Source organism: Heptranchias perlo, chromosome 16 (assembly GCF_035084215.1).
Source record: "Heptranchias perlo isolate sHepPer1 chromosome 16, sHepPer1.hap1, whole genome shotgun sequence".
Lineage (NCBI taxonomy): Eukaryota > Metazoa > Chordata > Chondrichthyes > Hexanchiformes > Hexanchidae > Heptranchias > Heptranchias perlo.
Genome location: NC_090340.1, coordinates 51,924,944 through 51,942,212, shown reverse-complemented (window position 1 = coordinate 51,942,212; position 17,269 = coordinate 51,924,944). Strand labels below are relative to the sequence as shown.

The 17,269-nt window shown below is 43.6% G+C and overlaps 1 protein-coding gene across 4 annotated transcripts in view; it reads left to right on the top strand.

The window, feature by feature from the left end:
* The window catches only part of zdhhc7 (zinc finger DHHC-type palmitoyltransferase 7), a 68,754-nt gene that overhangs the window by 31,268 nt on the left and 20,217 nt on the right, over nt 1–17,269 (top strand). For all 4 annotated transcript variants that reach the window (XM_067998122.1, XM_067998120.1, XM_067998123.1 and 1 more), the window contains 2 exons: nt 2,256–2,380; nt 15,802–15,898. In XM_067998122.1, coding sequence (XP_067854223.1) covers nt 2,256–2,380; nt 15,802–15,898 — 222 coding nt within the window. The remainder of the gene's footprint in view (nt 1–2,255; nt 2,381–15,801; nt 15,899–17,269) is intronic.

Here is a 17,269-nt window from a genome sequence, read left to right as displayed (position 1 = left end):
GCAGTACGATCTGTCAGCTGGAGGCTCTCTAGTTAAAGGGGCAGTCCTCCACTGACAGATGCTGCAACCAATGGGACAAATTGCAGCATGGAGCAGCCCAGGGGAATGGCTGCTCCCAGTTTAATGATGCCTCACCCCAGGTATCATCAGATGGGGTGAGGAGGAGGGGGAGGACACAGATCTTCCCCCCGGCGGGTGGGAGGAAGCGGCCTGCCTCTGCCACCAAGAAGGCCTGGCTCGAGGTGGCAGAGGGGGTCACCTGCGCCACCAACATATCGCCCACCTGCATACAGTGCAGGAGGCGCTGCAATGACCGCAGTAGGTCAGCCGCAGTGAGAACACGAAGTCTTTCCCCTACACTCCGTCTGCCACAACACTGCCCCCACCCCACATCTCCTTCGGCACCGCCAACACTATTCTTTCACATCACCCTTCATACCCACTCACACCCCATCCTCATCTTACCTCCACCTACTCACCTCGCCAGTACTCATCCTGCCACTAACACGCAACCCAATCCTCATACAATCTCATTGCTCCATCCCATACTCACCCTCTCGTGCATCTCCCTCACGGCCAGCCTCACTCAACCTGCCACCACCTGTGCTGCAGCCACAGGGCATGCATCACAAATGTGCAGTAGGCAGCGTAAGGCAAACGTCTCGTCAGCATGAAGGGGGTGCACAAGGGTGTCTGAGGGTTTGTCATGGGTGTTACCCATATTGAATTTCAGAGCAACAAACAGCACACATTATATTGACACCACCACTGCCATGTCTCCGCGAATCCTGTCCGTTGTGGCCAATAATGCCCGCTCCTGGGTATCACTATGAGGACCCACCACTGATGCCACCCATCGTGTTACTGCAGAGTAGGTGCAGGTGTATTTGCAGGGCTCGTCCGCGCAGACGACTGAGAGACATCGGCGGTGTAGCCGGCTGCACCCTGGAAGGATGCGGAGGAGAAGGTGTGGAGGGCAGTGGTGACTTTGCCAGCGACAGGTAAGCAGTTGGTGCTGGGGCCAGCCAGGAGCAGCTCGGCATGAAAGAGGCTGCAGATCTCCACGACTACATGTCGAGCGAATCTGCGCCTCCCTGTGCACTGCTGCTCGGAGAGGTCCGGGGAGCTGCGCCTCGGTCTGTGGACCCTGTGGCGAGGGTAGTGCCCTCTGCGACGCGTCTCTCTCTGCGGTAGCCCTCCCTCCTGCTGTGCAGGTGGGCGTGCAACAACACCGTGTTGGGGGGATCCACGTCTCTGCGGCGGACGGCGTGGACTGCGAGGCTGCTGGTGCTGGTCATGCTCTTCGTCCTCCGAGGGTCTCCACACACCACCCAACTGGCAGGTGTTGGTCTGAGGGGTTGTGCAGGGTAGGTGTGTGGTTCCTCGGACTGGGGCTGCGGTTTCGTGTCGGTCTGTCCTCTGGCTTGGCGGGGGGTGGTGGAGGGCAGGGGTTGCCCTATGTGACGCGGTGGCTTCCTGCGTGGGTGAGGGCTCTCCCCCGTGGAGCGCACCTTGGCACCTGCCACAGGCTGCTGGCTGCAACACGCCTGGTTGGAGGGAGACTGTTTCCCCCAGTGTGGGAAACTCACTGCCTTGAACCGAAAATCCCACACTTCCTCTTTTGACAGCTGCTTCAGCTCATTAACTGACCACAACGAGCAAGGTAAGTACTCTCAAGTGGAACCCCGCTGGCTTTAATTGCCTGCGGGATTCCCACCAGCGGGGCTTGCGCGCGCAGCCCCGCACGTCAGCGCGGCTTGCGCGCGCAGCCCCGCACGTCAGCGCGGTACCCGGAAGTGGCCGGGATTTCGTCGCGATCCGGTCACGTGACCGGAGATCGGGATTTTCGGGGCCACCCCGCTGGGAACCCGCCGGAAACACGATCCTAAAATCGAGCCCAACATATTAGGATGCACATTTTTGGTTAAATGGTTTGATGCTACAATCTGAGAAATATTCCCCAGCACACTGAACTTTGTTATATGTGTGCTTTCTTGCTTTTTAAAAAAATATATCATCTAGCCTTGTCTCTTATTTTTGTCCCTTAGGTATAGTTAGTGAATGAGAGTGTAGGATTCTATAAATTTTTCCAAACGAAGATTGACAATGAGCTAAAGGTATAAACATTATTCCTTCTGGCTTTGAGGTGTGTTTATTTTTCAGTTTGTGTTGAGTTGCATGTTAATATTGTCAATTTGTCTTGCTCACAGTTATAATTCATGTGTTGACTTAGTTTTAATGGTTTCTTTCCACAGGGTGCTGTGCCTAAAGGCAACGCCACAAAAGAGTATATGGAGAGTCTACAGCTGAAACCGGGGGAGGTGATCTATAAGTGCCCAAAATGTTGCAGTATTAAGCCAGAGCGAGCTCACCATTGCAGGTATTGTAACAATTATAACTAATGTGCCTAATCATTCCATTTATATCAGATCCTTGACCTGTAGCAGGAATAACTGTGTAGCACTGTGACGTTATTGACAGAAAGTTCAATAATTCTTCAACCATTACAAATTTTGTTTCACGTTTAATTAGCTATCAACTGCCATCAGAAATTGAGTCTAGTCTTTTTTGCTAATAAAGTACTGCAGACAAAATTAAAATCAAATTCTTATGTGTAGTAGGTCAAAGTGGCCAAAAACAGTTGCTTTGCAGCATCATCGGCACTGACATAGCAGTCAATTGCTGTTTCGGCCGCAGTACAAAGGGTAGCAGAAAATGAGGCAGCAAGGGTATTAACATAATTGGGGCAAATCCATTTTATTCATTTGCTTAAGATTACTGCCGGTTAATATGCACCATTAATGTACAGTAGAAGTGAACTTACAAGCAGTCCCGGTTTATTGCTGCTTGAAGTGAGAGGACAGCAAAATGAATTACAAATTGCAAGACTTCAAAGAGTTCAAATGGTGCAAGGCAAGAGAGCTTTATTTTCTTGATTTATGATGTCCTCTGAACCATTTAATCTGTTACATTCTTGCCATGGAATGGTTGCACACCAATTAAGAGTTACAATATTCAGCGCTGTATAATGCACAGATATGTCCTCTGTTCTTCACGTGATTAACTGTGGTCCACATGGTTGGAGAATTGCTGAGTGAAGAGTGCACCCTTTCCTAGAGAGAGAGAAAATGGGAGGGAGATTTGCCCAGCTTGGCTCCTGAGAATATCCTCATGGCTAATTATACAACAGCATTCCTAGGGGGGATGGTGTATGGCATGGGGAGTTGAAGAGCAGGTATAGGAAAGAAGTATTAAAATCTTTTTTTAAAAGGCTATGTCTAACTGTACTACAAGGGATGTATTACATACTTGAGGCCCAGTCAATACCAGTGTTTTCAAGTTAGATCTGAGCATCAGGAATTAAGTCTAGAAATTAAACTGCTTTACCATTCAGTTTAGTGGCATTCAGCTGAATATGGAGCAACCGGCTATGTGTTCCAAACAAGTCTTTTTGCTGCATCTCCCTTTAGACAGAAGATATTTAAAACAGATGTTTTCTGGGCCTGTATTTTATGTTCAAAATACTTCCCATGCCCCTCTTTCCAAGTATTGTTTTCCTTAAAATTTCAGAAAATCAAATTGTTAGATTTTTGCTCTGATCTTAAGAGGTTTTGCAACTTAATAATGTGGAAAGCAATCAGGATTCAACAATATTGAAATGGTCAAATTCTAAGTCAACTATAAAATTGTGTCAGTCACAAATCAGTGTTCCAGGTTAACAACTGACACAACGTTTGTACGAGTATGTAAGCAATACATTCGGGAAGAAAGCATGCTTGAACTAGACTTTTGAAGTGTGGGTAAATCATGAATTAACAAAACATTCAATATTTGGGAAAAGATTTTGCAACTGTTGTAGATTTTATTTTTGTTTATAAGGTTACTGAAACAAAGATTGTGTCCTTCATTAACCCATCAACAAAGATTTATTGCAGAAGTTTCAGTGATATACAGACAGATCATGTGTTTCTCTTCAGATTTGCTGTGTGTACTTGCTCTGTGTAAAGAATGCTTTCACATCACAATACAAATTGCTGAGTACTTTGACCCAAGTATAATGGGGCTTTTGTGTAGGAGCAAGGTAATTATTAGGTTTGCCATGGACAGAGAAAAAACACACCATAATGTGAATTTCCTGTGGACTACACTTCTGAAGTTGATTTCAGTGGAGGAACACCAGCACTTATGACTGACATTACTCATATCACTTTCTAAATGGTGTGAACTTGTCTAGTACATGACCCAGATCACTTTCAGCTCAGTCTGTGTGCAGTTTAAATCAGTTTATTTTCCTCACTTTTATCTTTATTCGGCCTAGTTTGACTTCACACTGCAGTTGTCTTTAGGAAGAATTAATATATGTACTGTGTGTAGTTTCTAGATATATAGATCAATTGTGGCTTTAAATTGAGTTCATAAAGCCATACCGTGCCTGTTAAACATCAGTTTTTGAGACCAGTTCTTTAACAATAAACGAAGAACCAAGGAACTTCTTGTTTTATTTTATCGTGCCATATGAGTCACTTGGATTTCTAATTGTGAAAATCTGTGAAATGTAGTTTTTTAATTCTTACAAGTTAATGTATGTGTAGAGGCTTTGGGGTCAATTTTCGGATGGCCGAGCGGGTGCGTTCATGGCCGGGGAGTGGGGGGGGCTCCTAAAATTGGGGATTCCCGGAGCGGGTCCGGAGCCTGGCTCCAACCTGCCCACTTCCGGGTTCCCCAACGACGCGAATCCCGCCGGCTTTGATTGCATGCGGGACTCCCACCTGCAATCAAAGCCGGCGGGATCCCACTTAAGATCATTATCTGGGTACTTGAGGTCGTTTACAGACCTCATTAGTTGAAGATTTTAGGAGGATTCGGATTTTGGACTACCCAGAGCATGTTTCCCGTGCTGGGGGAAACACTCCCTGTTTAAACAGACGCGTTGCAGCCAGCCGCCAGTGGCAGCTGCAAAGGTCCATTCAACAGATGCGGGGTAAACCCTCATTCATTGCAGCATGGCACTCTGTCACCTCAGACAAAGTTTTGCCTGCCACACCGTTGTCTCCACACTCCAAATTATTAAATCATACCCTAAACTCTGCTGTCCAAACACATTTACCTACTTTGCGGACCCCCTCACACTCACACCGTCAGGATGGGTTGTGGGGGGGTTCCATTGCTGCATTCATCACTCCATTGGAGGACGAGCAACATCACCAGCCTCGCCAGGCATGCCGTCCACCTCCGCCACGTGGCGCTACACAACACATTGCTACGCAACAGGCACCTGCACAAAGTAGTTGTGCAACTACACATACACCCACTGTAGGGTGACCCATCGGGTGGCATCAAGGGTGTTCATGGAGAACCTCATGAAAGGGCATTATTGCACAAGCCAGTCAAGAATGGCCAAGACGTGGCAATAGTGGTGACAATATAATATGTAATGTGAGTTGATTTAGAAATCAAATATAAATAAAAACCGTCCGCCGGGGAGAAGATCTCTGTCCTCCCTCTCCTCCTCACCCCATCCAGTAGGACCTGGAGTGAGGCATCATTAAACCTGGGAGCAGCCTTCCCCCTGGGCTGCTCCATGCTGTCATTTTGGCTCCTTTCTGCAGCGGAGGACTGCCCCTTTAAATAGGGCTCCTCCAGCTGTCAGCCTATGATGCAGGTGCGCAGTCCTCACGCTGCGCAGATTTCCAGCGCAAAACCTGGAAGCCAAGGTAAGTGGCTTCAATTTACTTATAATCGCTTGGGGAACCCACCAATTTTACTGGGCGGGTTACCCACGCGCCCAGTCGACCCCCCTGCTGGCAACCTGCCTCCCTCCTAATATCTGGCCCTTTAATACCCTTTTTGAAATGTACTGTTAAGTTAAATCTTAACGGTTCAAGGTTCAATATTTTTGATTTATTCATTCTCTGGATGTGGGCATTTATTACCCATTCCTAGTTGGTCTGAGAAGATGGTGGTAGACTGCCGCCTTGAACCGCTGCAGTCTATGTAGAAGTTATTATTTTTGTAGCGGTTGATACAACTGAGCAGCTTGCCACTTCGGAGGATAGTTAAGAGTCAATCATTTGGTGTGGTTCTGGAGTCATATGTAGGCCAGACCAGGTAAGGACGGCAGGTTTCCTTCCCTAAAGGACATTAGTGAACCAGTTGGGTTTTTAAAACCGTGTGACAGCTTTGTGATCACTTTTACTACTACCATCTTTAAATATGATTTCCCACAAACAGAAAAGCTTTGAACAATTTGATTAAAGATGTATTTAAATATAGATTTGAGATATGGAAATATTTGTACTTTTTGAATAAAAATTATTTCAATTATTTTATTTTCAACATATAGTTATCTTAACTGTGTTGCAAATAGAACATGTCATAGCCCCCTTATGAGGAAGCAAAACACAGGAAGCAGAATACAGGGAAATTTTCTTACAGGTGCTTTAGGGTAGAAGTTACCCCTGTTTGGGATGGCCTAAAAGAACTCACTGCTGCGTGAACCATGTTTGAATCAGTGCAACTCCGAGAGTACAAAGAGGACTCTGGGGGGAGAGGAAATTAAAGCTCATTGTGCATTTTCTATTATTTTTCTCTCTTAATCAAATTATTTTGCAGTAGATGATTCAGACAAAAATTCAGTTGATGGATCTTTCATTAAGTATTTGAAAACTTACAAATGTAAAAGTTTTGATTTTGGCAGTCCATGCACAGTGATGTCACCATCAATCCCTACACTTAAAATTATTTTACCATTACGCGAAACTCTCTTGATTCTCCATAATTTCAATGAAAATCGGCAAGCTTCCTTTGTTGGCGACATTATCTACTTAGAAACTAATTAGGTCAAGTTTGATGACTTGCTCATTACTTCTTTGAAATGGGAAATAGACATTCATTATCTATATTGCCAACCCATCAGGGGATGTCTTGAAAGGAGGATGATTGGGAAATAAGATTAAAAGATGTGGCGGTAGATAAACAATAGCGAACATTTAAAGAAATAATTCATATTTCTCAACGAATATACATTCCCTTGAGGTATAAAAACTCCACAGGATAAATGATCTAGCCATGGCTAACTAGAGAAGTTAAGGATAGTATCAGATTAAAAGAAGAGGCTTACAACGTTGCCAAAGAAAGTAGTGAGCCTGAGGATTGAAAGGGTTTTAGAAATCAGCAAAAGATGATCAAGAAATCGATAGAGAGAAAATTGAATATGAGAGTAAACTAGCAAGAAATATAAAAACAGATGTAAGAGCTTCTACAAGTATGTAAAAAGGAAGAGAGTAGCAAAAGTAAATGTGGGTTCCTTAGAAGCAGAGACAGGAAAATTTATAATGGGGAATAAGGAAATGGCAGAGACGTTAAACAAATATTTTGTATCTGTCTTCACAGTCGAAGACAGAAAAAACATACCGGAAATAGTGGGGAACCAAGGCTCAAATGAGTTTGAGGAATTTTAAGCAATTAAGATTAGTAAAGAGGAAGTACTGGATAAATTAATGGGACTAAAAACTGACAAATCCCCTGGACCTGATGGCCTACATCCTAGTGTTTTAAATGAGGTTCTTATGCTATTAATGTCTTAAGATTAACACCTGGGTTATGAAAGATTTCTTTTTGGCTGTAGCTACTGATCTTGAGTTTAGTGTTGAAGTGCAGTTTTCAGCTTTCGGCTCCATTTCAGTTTCTGGAATTGACACTCAGCTCCATGTGGTGGGCAAGAATATTGCCTCACCCCCTGTACTAACATTGGAATGGGATTGTCTGTGGAAAAACTGTTTCCTCTAAAAGAAGTAAGAAATAGGTTCTGAAAAAAGCATTTTAAACTCTTGTAGACTGATTCAATCTTTATTGCTTTCTACGTATTTGTGCCATCTTGTTTTGTTTTTCTGCTGTGTAATTATCTCACTTGTAAATAAATCTGACTAATTACATAGCAGTCTGGCAGAGTCTAAATGCCTTTTGGAATAAAAATTAAAGTGTGGTGGTCATCCCATGTGATGTCTGGTGTATTATACTGTAATTAATGCGTAGTTTGTGGCATGTTGTCTCATTCACAGCATGTATAAAGGTACAAGTTTCAGTTCATTGGAACTCAGGCTGCTTATGCTTAATGAAATTACCCTTCCACTGTGAACACAATTTACAAGTGCTGGGAGAAAGCCTGAATCGTAACAGCAGTTATCAAAGCTTCAAACAATTAGATCTTTCCTAGTGTTAATTCAGCTCCCTTCCACTGACACGATGTCAGTAGCACTGATGATTACAAAAAAGAAATTAATGGTTATCCCATGGCTCAGTTGTTACAAGTACAGTACGTTCATCTTGTTAAATGGCCAAGTGGGAAGAAAAATGTTTCGTCTTAGAGTTGGCTCGAGTCGAGCAAATATGAAAGGAGGTTGGCAATTCCATGGCTTCATGCCTTTAATTGGACAAAGTCTTTATACTGCTTGCCAGTTATAAAACATGATTTTGCTTCAATTCTAGATATTTTTGATAAGGATTTGTGATAGTTAGAAAAAAAGACTTGGAAATACTTGCCATTGGTTCTTTGTTTAATTTGTGCATCCTCTCGTATGCTGCATGGGTAAAATTAATAGCTAAAATTAAGTGAATTTTGCAACATTCTAGCACGTATAAGCTAAAACTGCCTCCTGAATGTTTCATTTCATTTAGAAACATAAGTTGTGTACCCTCATCTATAAAAATTTACATTGGCAAATGTTAACCCCTCATTCTGAAATCTTCTAGGATAAAAACCCAAAGTGCACTTTGAAAAACAATATTGATAGATTAGATGAATGGGCAAAATTGTGGCAAATGGAATTCAATGTAGACAAATGTGAGGTCATCCACTTTGGATCAAAAAAGGATAGAACAGGGTACTTTCTAAATGGTAAAAAGTTAAAAACAGTGGATGTCCAAAGGGACCTAGGGGTTCAGGTACATAGATCATTGAAGTGTCATGAACAGGTGCAGAAAATAATCAATAAGGCTAATGGAATGTTGGCCTTTATATCTAGAGGACTAGAGTTCAAGGGGGCAGAAGTTATGCTGCAGCTATACAAAACCCTGGTTAGACCGCACCTGGAGTACTGTGAGCAGTTCTGGGCACCGCACCTTTGGAAGTACATATTGGCTTTGGAGGGAGTGCAGCGTAGGTTTAGTAGGATGATACCCAGACTTCAAGGGTTAAGTTACGAGGAGAGATTACACAAATTGGGGATGTATTCTCTGGAGTTTCGAAGGTTAAGGAGTGATCTGATCGAAGTTTATAAGATATTAAGGAGAACGGATAGGGTGGATAGAGAGAAACTACTTCCGCTGGTTGGGGATTCTAGGAGTAGGGGGCACAGTCTAAAAATTAGAGTCAGACCTTTCAGGAGCGAGATGAGAAAACATTTCTACACACAAAGGGTGGTAGAAGTTTGGAACTCTCTTCTGCAAATGGCAATTGATACTAGCTCAATTGCTAAATTTAAATGTGAGATAGATAGCTTTTTGGCAATCAGAGGTATTAAGGGATATGGGCCAAAGGCGGGTATAGGGAGTTAGATCACAGATCAGCCATGATCTTATCAAATGGCGGAGCAGGCACGAGGGGCTGAATGGCCTACTTCTGTTCCTATGAAAAGTGGTTAACTGTACTGAATTCTTGGGACAGGCTGCGTTTATGAATGTTAAAATACTTTTACTTTTTCATGAAAATAACTATATTTCCTGGTACAAATCAAAATAATCCAATGTGTAGTTTTATTTTGGCAACTTACTCCATCTTACTTGGGTATATTTTAATCTAATAAGTTGAGGCTGTTTTGGAAAATTCAGTGGAATACATTTTCACAACTATTTTGAGGGAATACTGCTCTTTGCCTTGTCTTAGGTTCCTGATTACAGTTTTTTTTTTGCACTTCTCAACATGGGTTTAATTTCAATAACACTATGAAGTTATTTGGTTAGAATTAAGGAACAGTAGAGGAGCTGTTATGCTACTGGCTATATACTATCGGCCACCAAATAGTGGGAAGAAGATAGAGGAGCAAATTTGCAGGCAAATTTCAGAATGATGCAAGAACTATAGAGCATTGATAATGGGGGACGTCAAATATCCCAGTATAGACTGGGATAGTAACAGTGTAAAGGGCAAAGAGGGGGAGGAATTCCTGAAATGTATGCAAGAGAACTTTTTTGATCAGTGTATTTCCAGCCCAACGAGGAAGGAAGCAGTGCTGAATCTAGTCCTGGGGAATGAGGTGGGGCAAGTGGAGCATGTTTCAGTGGGGGAGCATTTGGGGAACAGTGATCATAATACCATCAGGTTTAGAGTAGATATGGAAAAGGACAAGGAACAATCAAGCGTAAAAATACTTAACAGGAGGAGGTCTAATTTCAATGAGTTAAAAAGGAATCTTGCCCTGGTGGATTGGAAACAAAAATTGGTAGGCACAATAGCAATTGAAAAATGGGAGACCTTCAAGGAGGGGTTGATTCGGGTACAGAGTGGACACATTCCCACGAGGGGGAAAGGAAGGACATCCAAAGCTAGTGATCCCTGGATGACTAAAGATATAGCAATTAAAATGAACAGAAAAACAAGCCGTATGACAAATGTACAGTTCATAACACAGTAGAGAACCAAGCTAAATACAGAAAGTACAGAGGAGATCTTAAAAAAGGAATAAGAGGGGCAAAGACAAGAGTATGAGAATAGATTAGTGGCTAACATAAAAGGGAACCCAAAAGTCTTTTATAAACATACAAATAGTAAAACGGTAGTCAAAGGAAGGGTGGGGCCGATTAGGGATAAAGAAAAAAGGAGATCTTCTTGTGGAGGCGGAGGGTATGGCTGAGGTACTAAATGAATACTTTGCATCGGTCTTCACTGGAAAAGAGAATGCTGTCAATGTGGCAGTAAAGGAGGAGGTCGTAGCGATTATTGGATAGGATAAAAATAAAGAGGAAGTACTTAAAAAGTTGACAGTACTCAAAGTAGAAAAGTCACTTGGTCCAGATGGGATGCATCCTTGGTTACTGAGTGAAGTAAGGATAGAAATTGTGGAGGCTCTGGCCACAATCTTCCAATCATCCTGAGATATGGGGGCGGTGCCAGAGGACTGGAGAATTGCAAATGTTGCACCCCTATTCAAAAAAGGGAGAGGGATAAACCTGGCAATTACAGGCCAGTCAGCTTAACGTCGGTGGTGAGGAAACTTTTAGAGACAATAATCCGGGACAAAATTAATTGGCACTTGGAAAAGTATGGGCTAATAAGTCAGCACGGATTTGTTAAAGGAAAATCGTGTTTGACTAACTTGATTGAGTTTTTTGATGAATTAAGGGAGAGGGTTGATGAGAGTAATGCAGTTGATATTGTGTATATGGACTTTCAAAAAACATTTGATAAAGTACCACTTAATAGACTTGTAAGCAAAATTGAAGCCCATGGGATTAAAGGGACAGTGGCAGCATGGATACAAAATTGGCTAAGGGACAGAAAGCAGAGAGTAGTGGTGAACTGCTGTTTTTCAGTCAGGAAGGAAGTATACACAGTGGTGTTCCCCAGGGGTCGGTATTAAGACTGTTGTTTTTTTTTATATATATTAATGAACTGAACTTGGGTATACAGGATATAATTTCAAAGTTTGCAGATGACACGAAACTCGGGAATGTAGTAAACAATGTGGAGGATAGTAAGACTTCAGGAGGACATAGACAGACTGGTGAAATCGACAGACACATGGCAGATGAAATTTAATGCAGAGAAGTGTGAAGTGATACATTTTGGTAGGAAGAATGAGGAGAGGCAGTATAAACTAAATGGTACAATTTTAAAGGGGGTACAGGATCAGAGAGACCTGGGGATGTATGTACACAAATCTTTGATGTGGCAGAACAAGTTGAGAAGGCTGTTAAAAAAGCATATGGGATCCTGGGCTTTATTTATAGAGGTATAGAATACAAAAGCAAGGAAGTTAAGCTAAACCTTTATGAAACACTGGTCAAGCCTCAGCTGGAGTATTGGGCTTGATTTTCGCACCCGCGATCGGGTGCGTTCGTGGCGGGGGGGCTCCGAAAATCGGGGATTCCCGGGGCGGGTCGAGAGCCCGGCTCCAACCCGCCCACTTCCGGGTTTCCCACTGACGCGCTCACATGCGCGCGCAGCCCCCGCATGTGGGACTCCCGCCGGCAATTAAAGCCGGCGGGATGCCACTTAAAGTACTTGAACAGGTACTTCAGGTTGTTTACAGACCTGATTGGCCTGATATTTTAGCAGGGATGGGATTTTGAAACTGACTGAGACTGTTTCCCGTACTGGGGGAAACACTCCCAGTTCAAATGGACGTGTTGCAGCCATCAGCCTGTGGCAGCTGCAAAGGTCCATTTGACAGGTTGCGGGGGGAGACCCTCACTCATTGCAGGAGACCACTCTGTCACTTTGGTCAAAGTTTGGCCTCCACCACCCTCCTCCTAACAACAAAATTCACCAACTTGCACACTTACCTCCAGACACATGTACCTACCTTGCGGACCCCCTCAGATGTACATCTTCCAGATGGGGGCCGCAGTAGCTGCAGTCATGACCTCTTCGGAGGGCGAACAGCATCACCAGCCTCGCCGGCCACGCCATCCACTTCTGACACGTGGAGCTCCACAACACAGTGCTGTGTCACATCCACCTGCACAGCAGGAGGGAGGGCAACCGCAGAGAGAGATGCGTCGCAGAGGGCACTACCCTCGCCGCAGTGTCCACAGACCGAGGTTCAGCTTCCTGGACCTCTCTGAGCAGCAGTGCACACGGAGGCTCAGAGTCACTCGACATGTAGTCATGGACATCTGCAGCCTCCTTCATGCCGAGCTGCTCCCAGCTGGCCTGAGCACCATCTTCTTACCTGTCGTTGTCAAAGTCGCCACTGCCCTCAACAACTTCTCCTCCGCATCCTTCCAGGGTGCCACCGGGGACATCGCCGACGTCTCTGTCGTCTGCACAAAAGAGCCCTGCAAATAAACCTACACCCACTCTGCAGTGACACAATGGGTGGCATCAGTTGTGGGTCTTCATTGTGATCCTCAGGAAAGGGCATTATTGCACAAACCAGACAAGATTCGCAAAGATGTGGCAATAGTGGTGCCAATATAATATGTAATGTGAGTTGATCAGAAATTAAATATAAGTAAAAACCATGACAAACCCTCAAACACATTTGTGCATTCCCTTCATGCTCACAACACGTTTGCCTTATGCTTCCTACTGCACATATGTGATGCATGCCCTGTGGCTGCAGCACAGGTAGTGGCAGGTTGAGTGAGGCTGACTGTGAAAGAGATGCATGAGAGGGTGAGTATGAGATTGTATGAGGATTGGGTTGAGTGGTAGTGGCGGGATGAGCACTGGCGAGGTGAATAAGTGCAGGTAAAATGAGGATGAGGTTTGAGCCGATGTGAAGAGTGATGTGACAGAATAGTGTTGGCTGTGCAGAAGGAGATGTGGGGTGGGGGCGGTGATGTGGCAGACAGAGTGTAGAGGAATGAGTAAGTGTACTCACTTTGGCTGACCTACTTAGGTCATTGGAGCGCCTCCTGCACTGTATGGAGGTGGGCGATATGTTGGTGGTGCAGGTGACCTCCTCTGCCACCTCAAACGAGGCCTTCTTGGTGGCAGAGGCAGGCCGCTTCCTCCCGCCCGCCGGGGGGAAGATCTCTGTCCACCCCCTCCTCCTCACCCCATCCAATAAGAGCTGGAGTGAAGCATCATTAAACCTGGGAGCAGGCTTCCCCCTGCGCTGCTCCATGCTGTAATTTTTCCTATTTTTTGCACATCGGTCAGTGGAGGACTGCCCCTTTAAATAGAGCTCCTCCAGCTGACAGATCTTACTGTGCACGCGCAGTCCGCCCGGTGCGCAGCTTAGCAGCGGGGAACCCGGAAGACCAGGTAAGTGGATCCAATCAGCCTGCGATCGCGCACGGGAAAGACTGATTTCACCGGGCGTGTTACCCACACGCCCAGTCGACCCCCCGCCGCCATGGTAATATCGGGCCCATTGTGTTCAATTATAGGCGCCACACTTTAGGAAGGATGTCAAGGCCTTAGAGAGGGTGCAGATGAGATTTATTAGAATGGTACCAGGGATGAGGGACTTCAGTTATATGGAGAGACTGGAGAAGCTGGCGTTGTACTCCTTCGAGCAGAGAAGGTAAAGAGGAGATTTGATAGATGTGTTCAAAATCCTGAAGGGTTTTGATAGAGTAAATAAGGAGAAACTGTTTCCAGTGGCAGAAGGGTCGGTAACTAGAAGACGACATATTTAAGGTGATTGGCAAAAGAATCAGAGGTGACGTAAGGAAACATTATTTTACACAGAGAATTGTTATGGTCTGGAATGCGCTGCCTGAAAGGGTGGTGGAAGCAGATTCAATAGTAACTTTCAAAAGAGAATTGGATAAATACTTGAAGGGAAAAAATTTACAGAGCTATGGGGAAAGGGCAGGGGAGTGAGACTAATTGGATAGCTCTTTCAAAGAGTCGGCACAGACACCTTGGGCCAAATGGCCTCCTCCTGGGCGGTAACATGCTATGATACTAACTTTTTGGTGGCTTGTTCTGGAGACGTTTTAATACAGTGATCAAGTGCACCATGAGATTCAATAAAACCTTTGGTGCATTGTACGACGGCAAAAACTAAAATAGAAAGTTATACCTCTCATATCTTAAGCATTTCTTTGATATTCATGAAACTTTCTGCTCTGTTTATATAACTGGCTTGCCTCCAAAGGCAATATTCACAAATGGATGCTTTTGCCATTGGAGGCACTGATTGCCTTCTCAGGCAGCGGATTTGCACCCTGCGTTTTACCATGATTGCCACTGATGGTAAAGCTGAACAGCTCCTGGCAGGAGCAGTTGCTGTCTGATCCTTCATCTGGAGACTGACCATCCATATGCTGACCTCTTGGCCACCCTATACAGTTTTTAGCATTGCTGGCCTATATGGAACTTCCCCCGGCATTGGGAAGGCCTCACCAGATCTGTACAGTAATGTTTGTGAATGCCAATCAAATTGGTTCCCTGAGGCATCAGTGACTGTTTTCTTGTGAAACTTTAGCTTTAGGACTGTACTTGTTTAGGATACATGCAAAATAGGAGTTTCAAAAATGTCTCTCGCAAAAGCTTTGTGTACTCGGATAGGTATGAGCCAACTAACCTAGAATGTGTGAGATACAAGGTGGTCAACAGTTCCTTTTACAAGATCCTATTCCTTTCAGCTCTATTAGTGAGTCAGGACTATCAAACATATCTCTTCTCAGTGTTTTAAGGCTGGAGAGATATCCGCCATCAAAGGTTTTAGTGCATTTAGAATCAAATTTGCAGTGTGGCATCTAAGCTTGTGATTGTTAGCACATTTTCAAAGTTTGTAAATTTTTAAATTGCTGCAGTTTCAAGAATAAAGTTATCCCTGTGATGTTGGAGTTCTAATTCAAAATGTTTGCACTAAGTTATCACTGATAAGACACGAGAAAAAGAAAACCTTCTCAATAAGTGTCAACTATAATCTGTGAAAGCTCAATTGCAATTAGAAAGGTGGTCAAACACCAATAAGGGGTAGATTAAAAAATATTTTGACTATATTGGTAGATAATGTCCAGTCCATTTTTTGTTCAAATCTGAATATGGGATTATCTGTATTTTGAAAAAAGACTGAGGGTTATTTATGAAATATAAATGTGTGCTTGCTTGAAAATTAGTGTAGCATTTCTCGGCTAACTTTTTATTGCGTAATAGCTTTTTTCTCTTCCCAAAAACAGTATTTGTAAAAGGTGCATCCGGAAGATGGACCACCATTGTCCTTGGGTGAACAACTGTGTTGGAGAGAACAATCAAAAATTCTTTGTACTCTTTACTGTAAGTAATTATATGTGTTCTAGTGAAAAGTTTGAGCAATTAAAATGACAACGTATCAAACAGTCTAGAACTAACATTATGAATTTCCCTAGATTTATCTTTTGAAATCAAGCCATGATATTATTGATAGTGATATTGATAAGGAACAGATTAACCAGAGTTATGTTTCTACTAAATTGCATTATCATAATGTCAAGGATGGGGTAAAGGCAGTAGTGAGAAAGGATCTTAGCACAGAAAATCAGGATGTAGAATCAGTATGGGTGGAGCTAAGAAATACCACGGGGCAGAAAGCACTGGTGGGAGTAGTTTACAGGTCCCCTGACAGTAGTTAAAATGTTGGACAGAGTATGAATCAGGAAATTAGAGAAGCATGTAACAAGGGTAATGCATTAATCGTGGGGTACTTAAATCTTCATATAGACTCGACAAACCAAATTGGCAATAGTAGTTTGGAGGATGAGTTCATGGAATACATTCGAGACCGTTTTCTAGAATAATATGTCGAGGAACCAACTAGGGAACAAGCTATTTTAGATCTAGTATTGTATAATGAGACGGTTAATTAGTAATCTTATAGTTAAGGATCCTCTGGGATAGAGTGATCATAACATGATAGAATTTCATAAGGAGTTTGAGAGTGATGTAGTTAAGTCTTAAAATTAAACAAAGCCAATTATGTAGGTACGAGGGGCGAGTTGGCTAAGGTAGATTGGGAAATCAGCTTAAAAGATATGACTAGATCAGCAATGGCGAACATTTAAAGAAATAATTCATAATTAGAATCATAGAATTGTAGAAAGGTTATAGCACAGAAAGAGGCCATTCGGCCCATTGAGTCCACACCGGCTCTATGCAAGAGCAATCCAGCTAGTCCCACTCCTCTGCCCTATCCCTGTAGCCCTGCAAATTGTTTCCTTTCAAGTATATATCCAGTTCCCTTTTGAAGGCCATGATTGAATCTGCCTCCACCACCCCCTCGGGCAGTGCATTCCAGATCCTAACCACTCGCTGTGTAAGAAAGCTTTTCCTCATGTCATCTTTGGTTCTTTTGCCAATCACCTTAAATGTATGCTCTCTGTTTCTTGACCCTTCTGCCAGTGGGAACTGTTTCTCTCTATCTACTCTGTCTAGACCCTTCATGATTTTGAATACCTCTATCAAATCTCCTCGCAACCATATCTTCCAAGGAGAACAACCCCAGCTTCTCCAATCTATCCACGTAACTAAAGTTCCTCATCCCTGGAATCATTCCAGTAAATCCCTTCTGGACCCTCTCAAAGGCCTTCACATCTTTCCTAAAGTGTGGTGCCCAGAAGTGGACACAATACTCCAGTTGTGGCTGAACCAGTGTTTTATAAAGGTTCATCA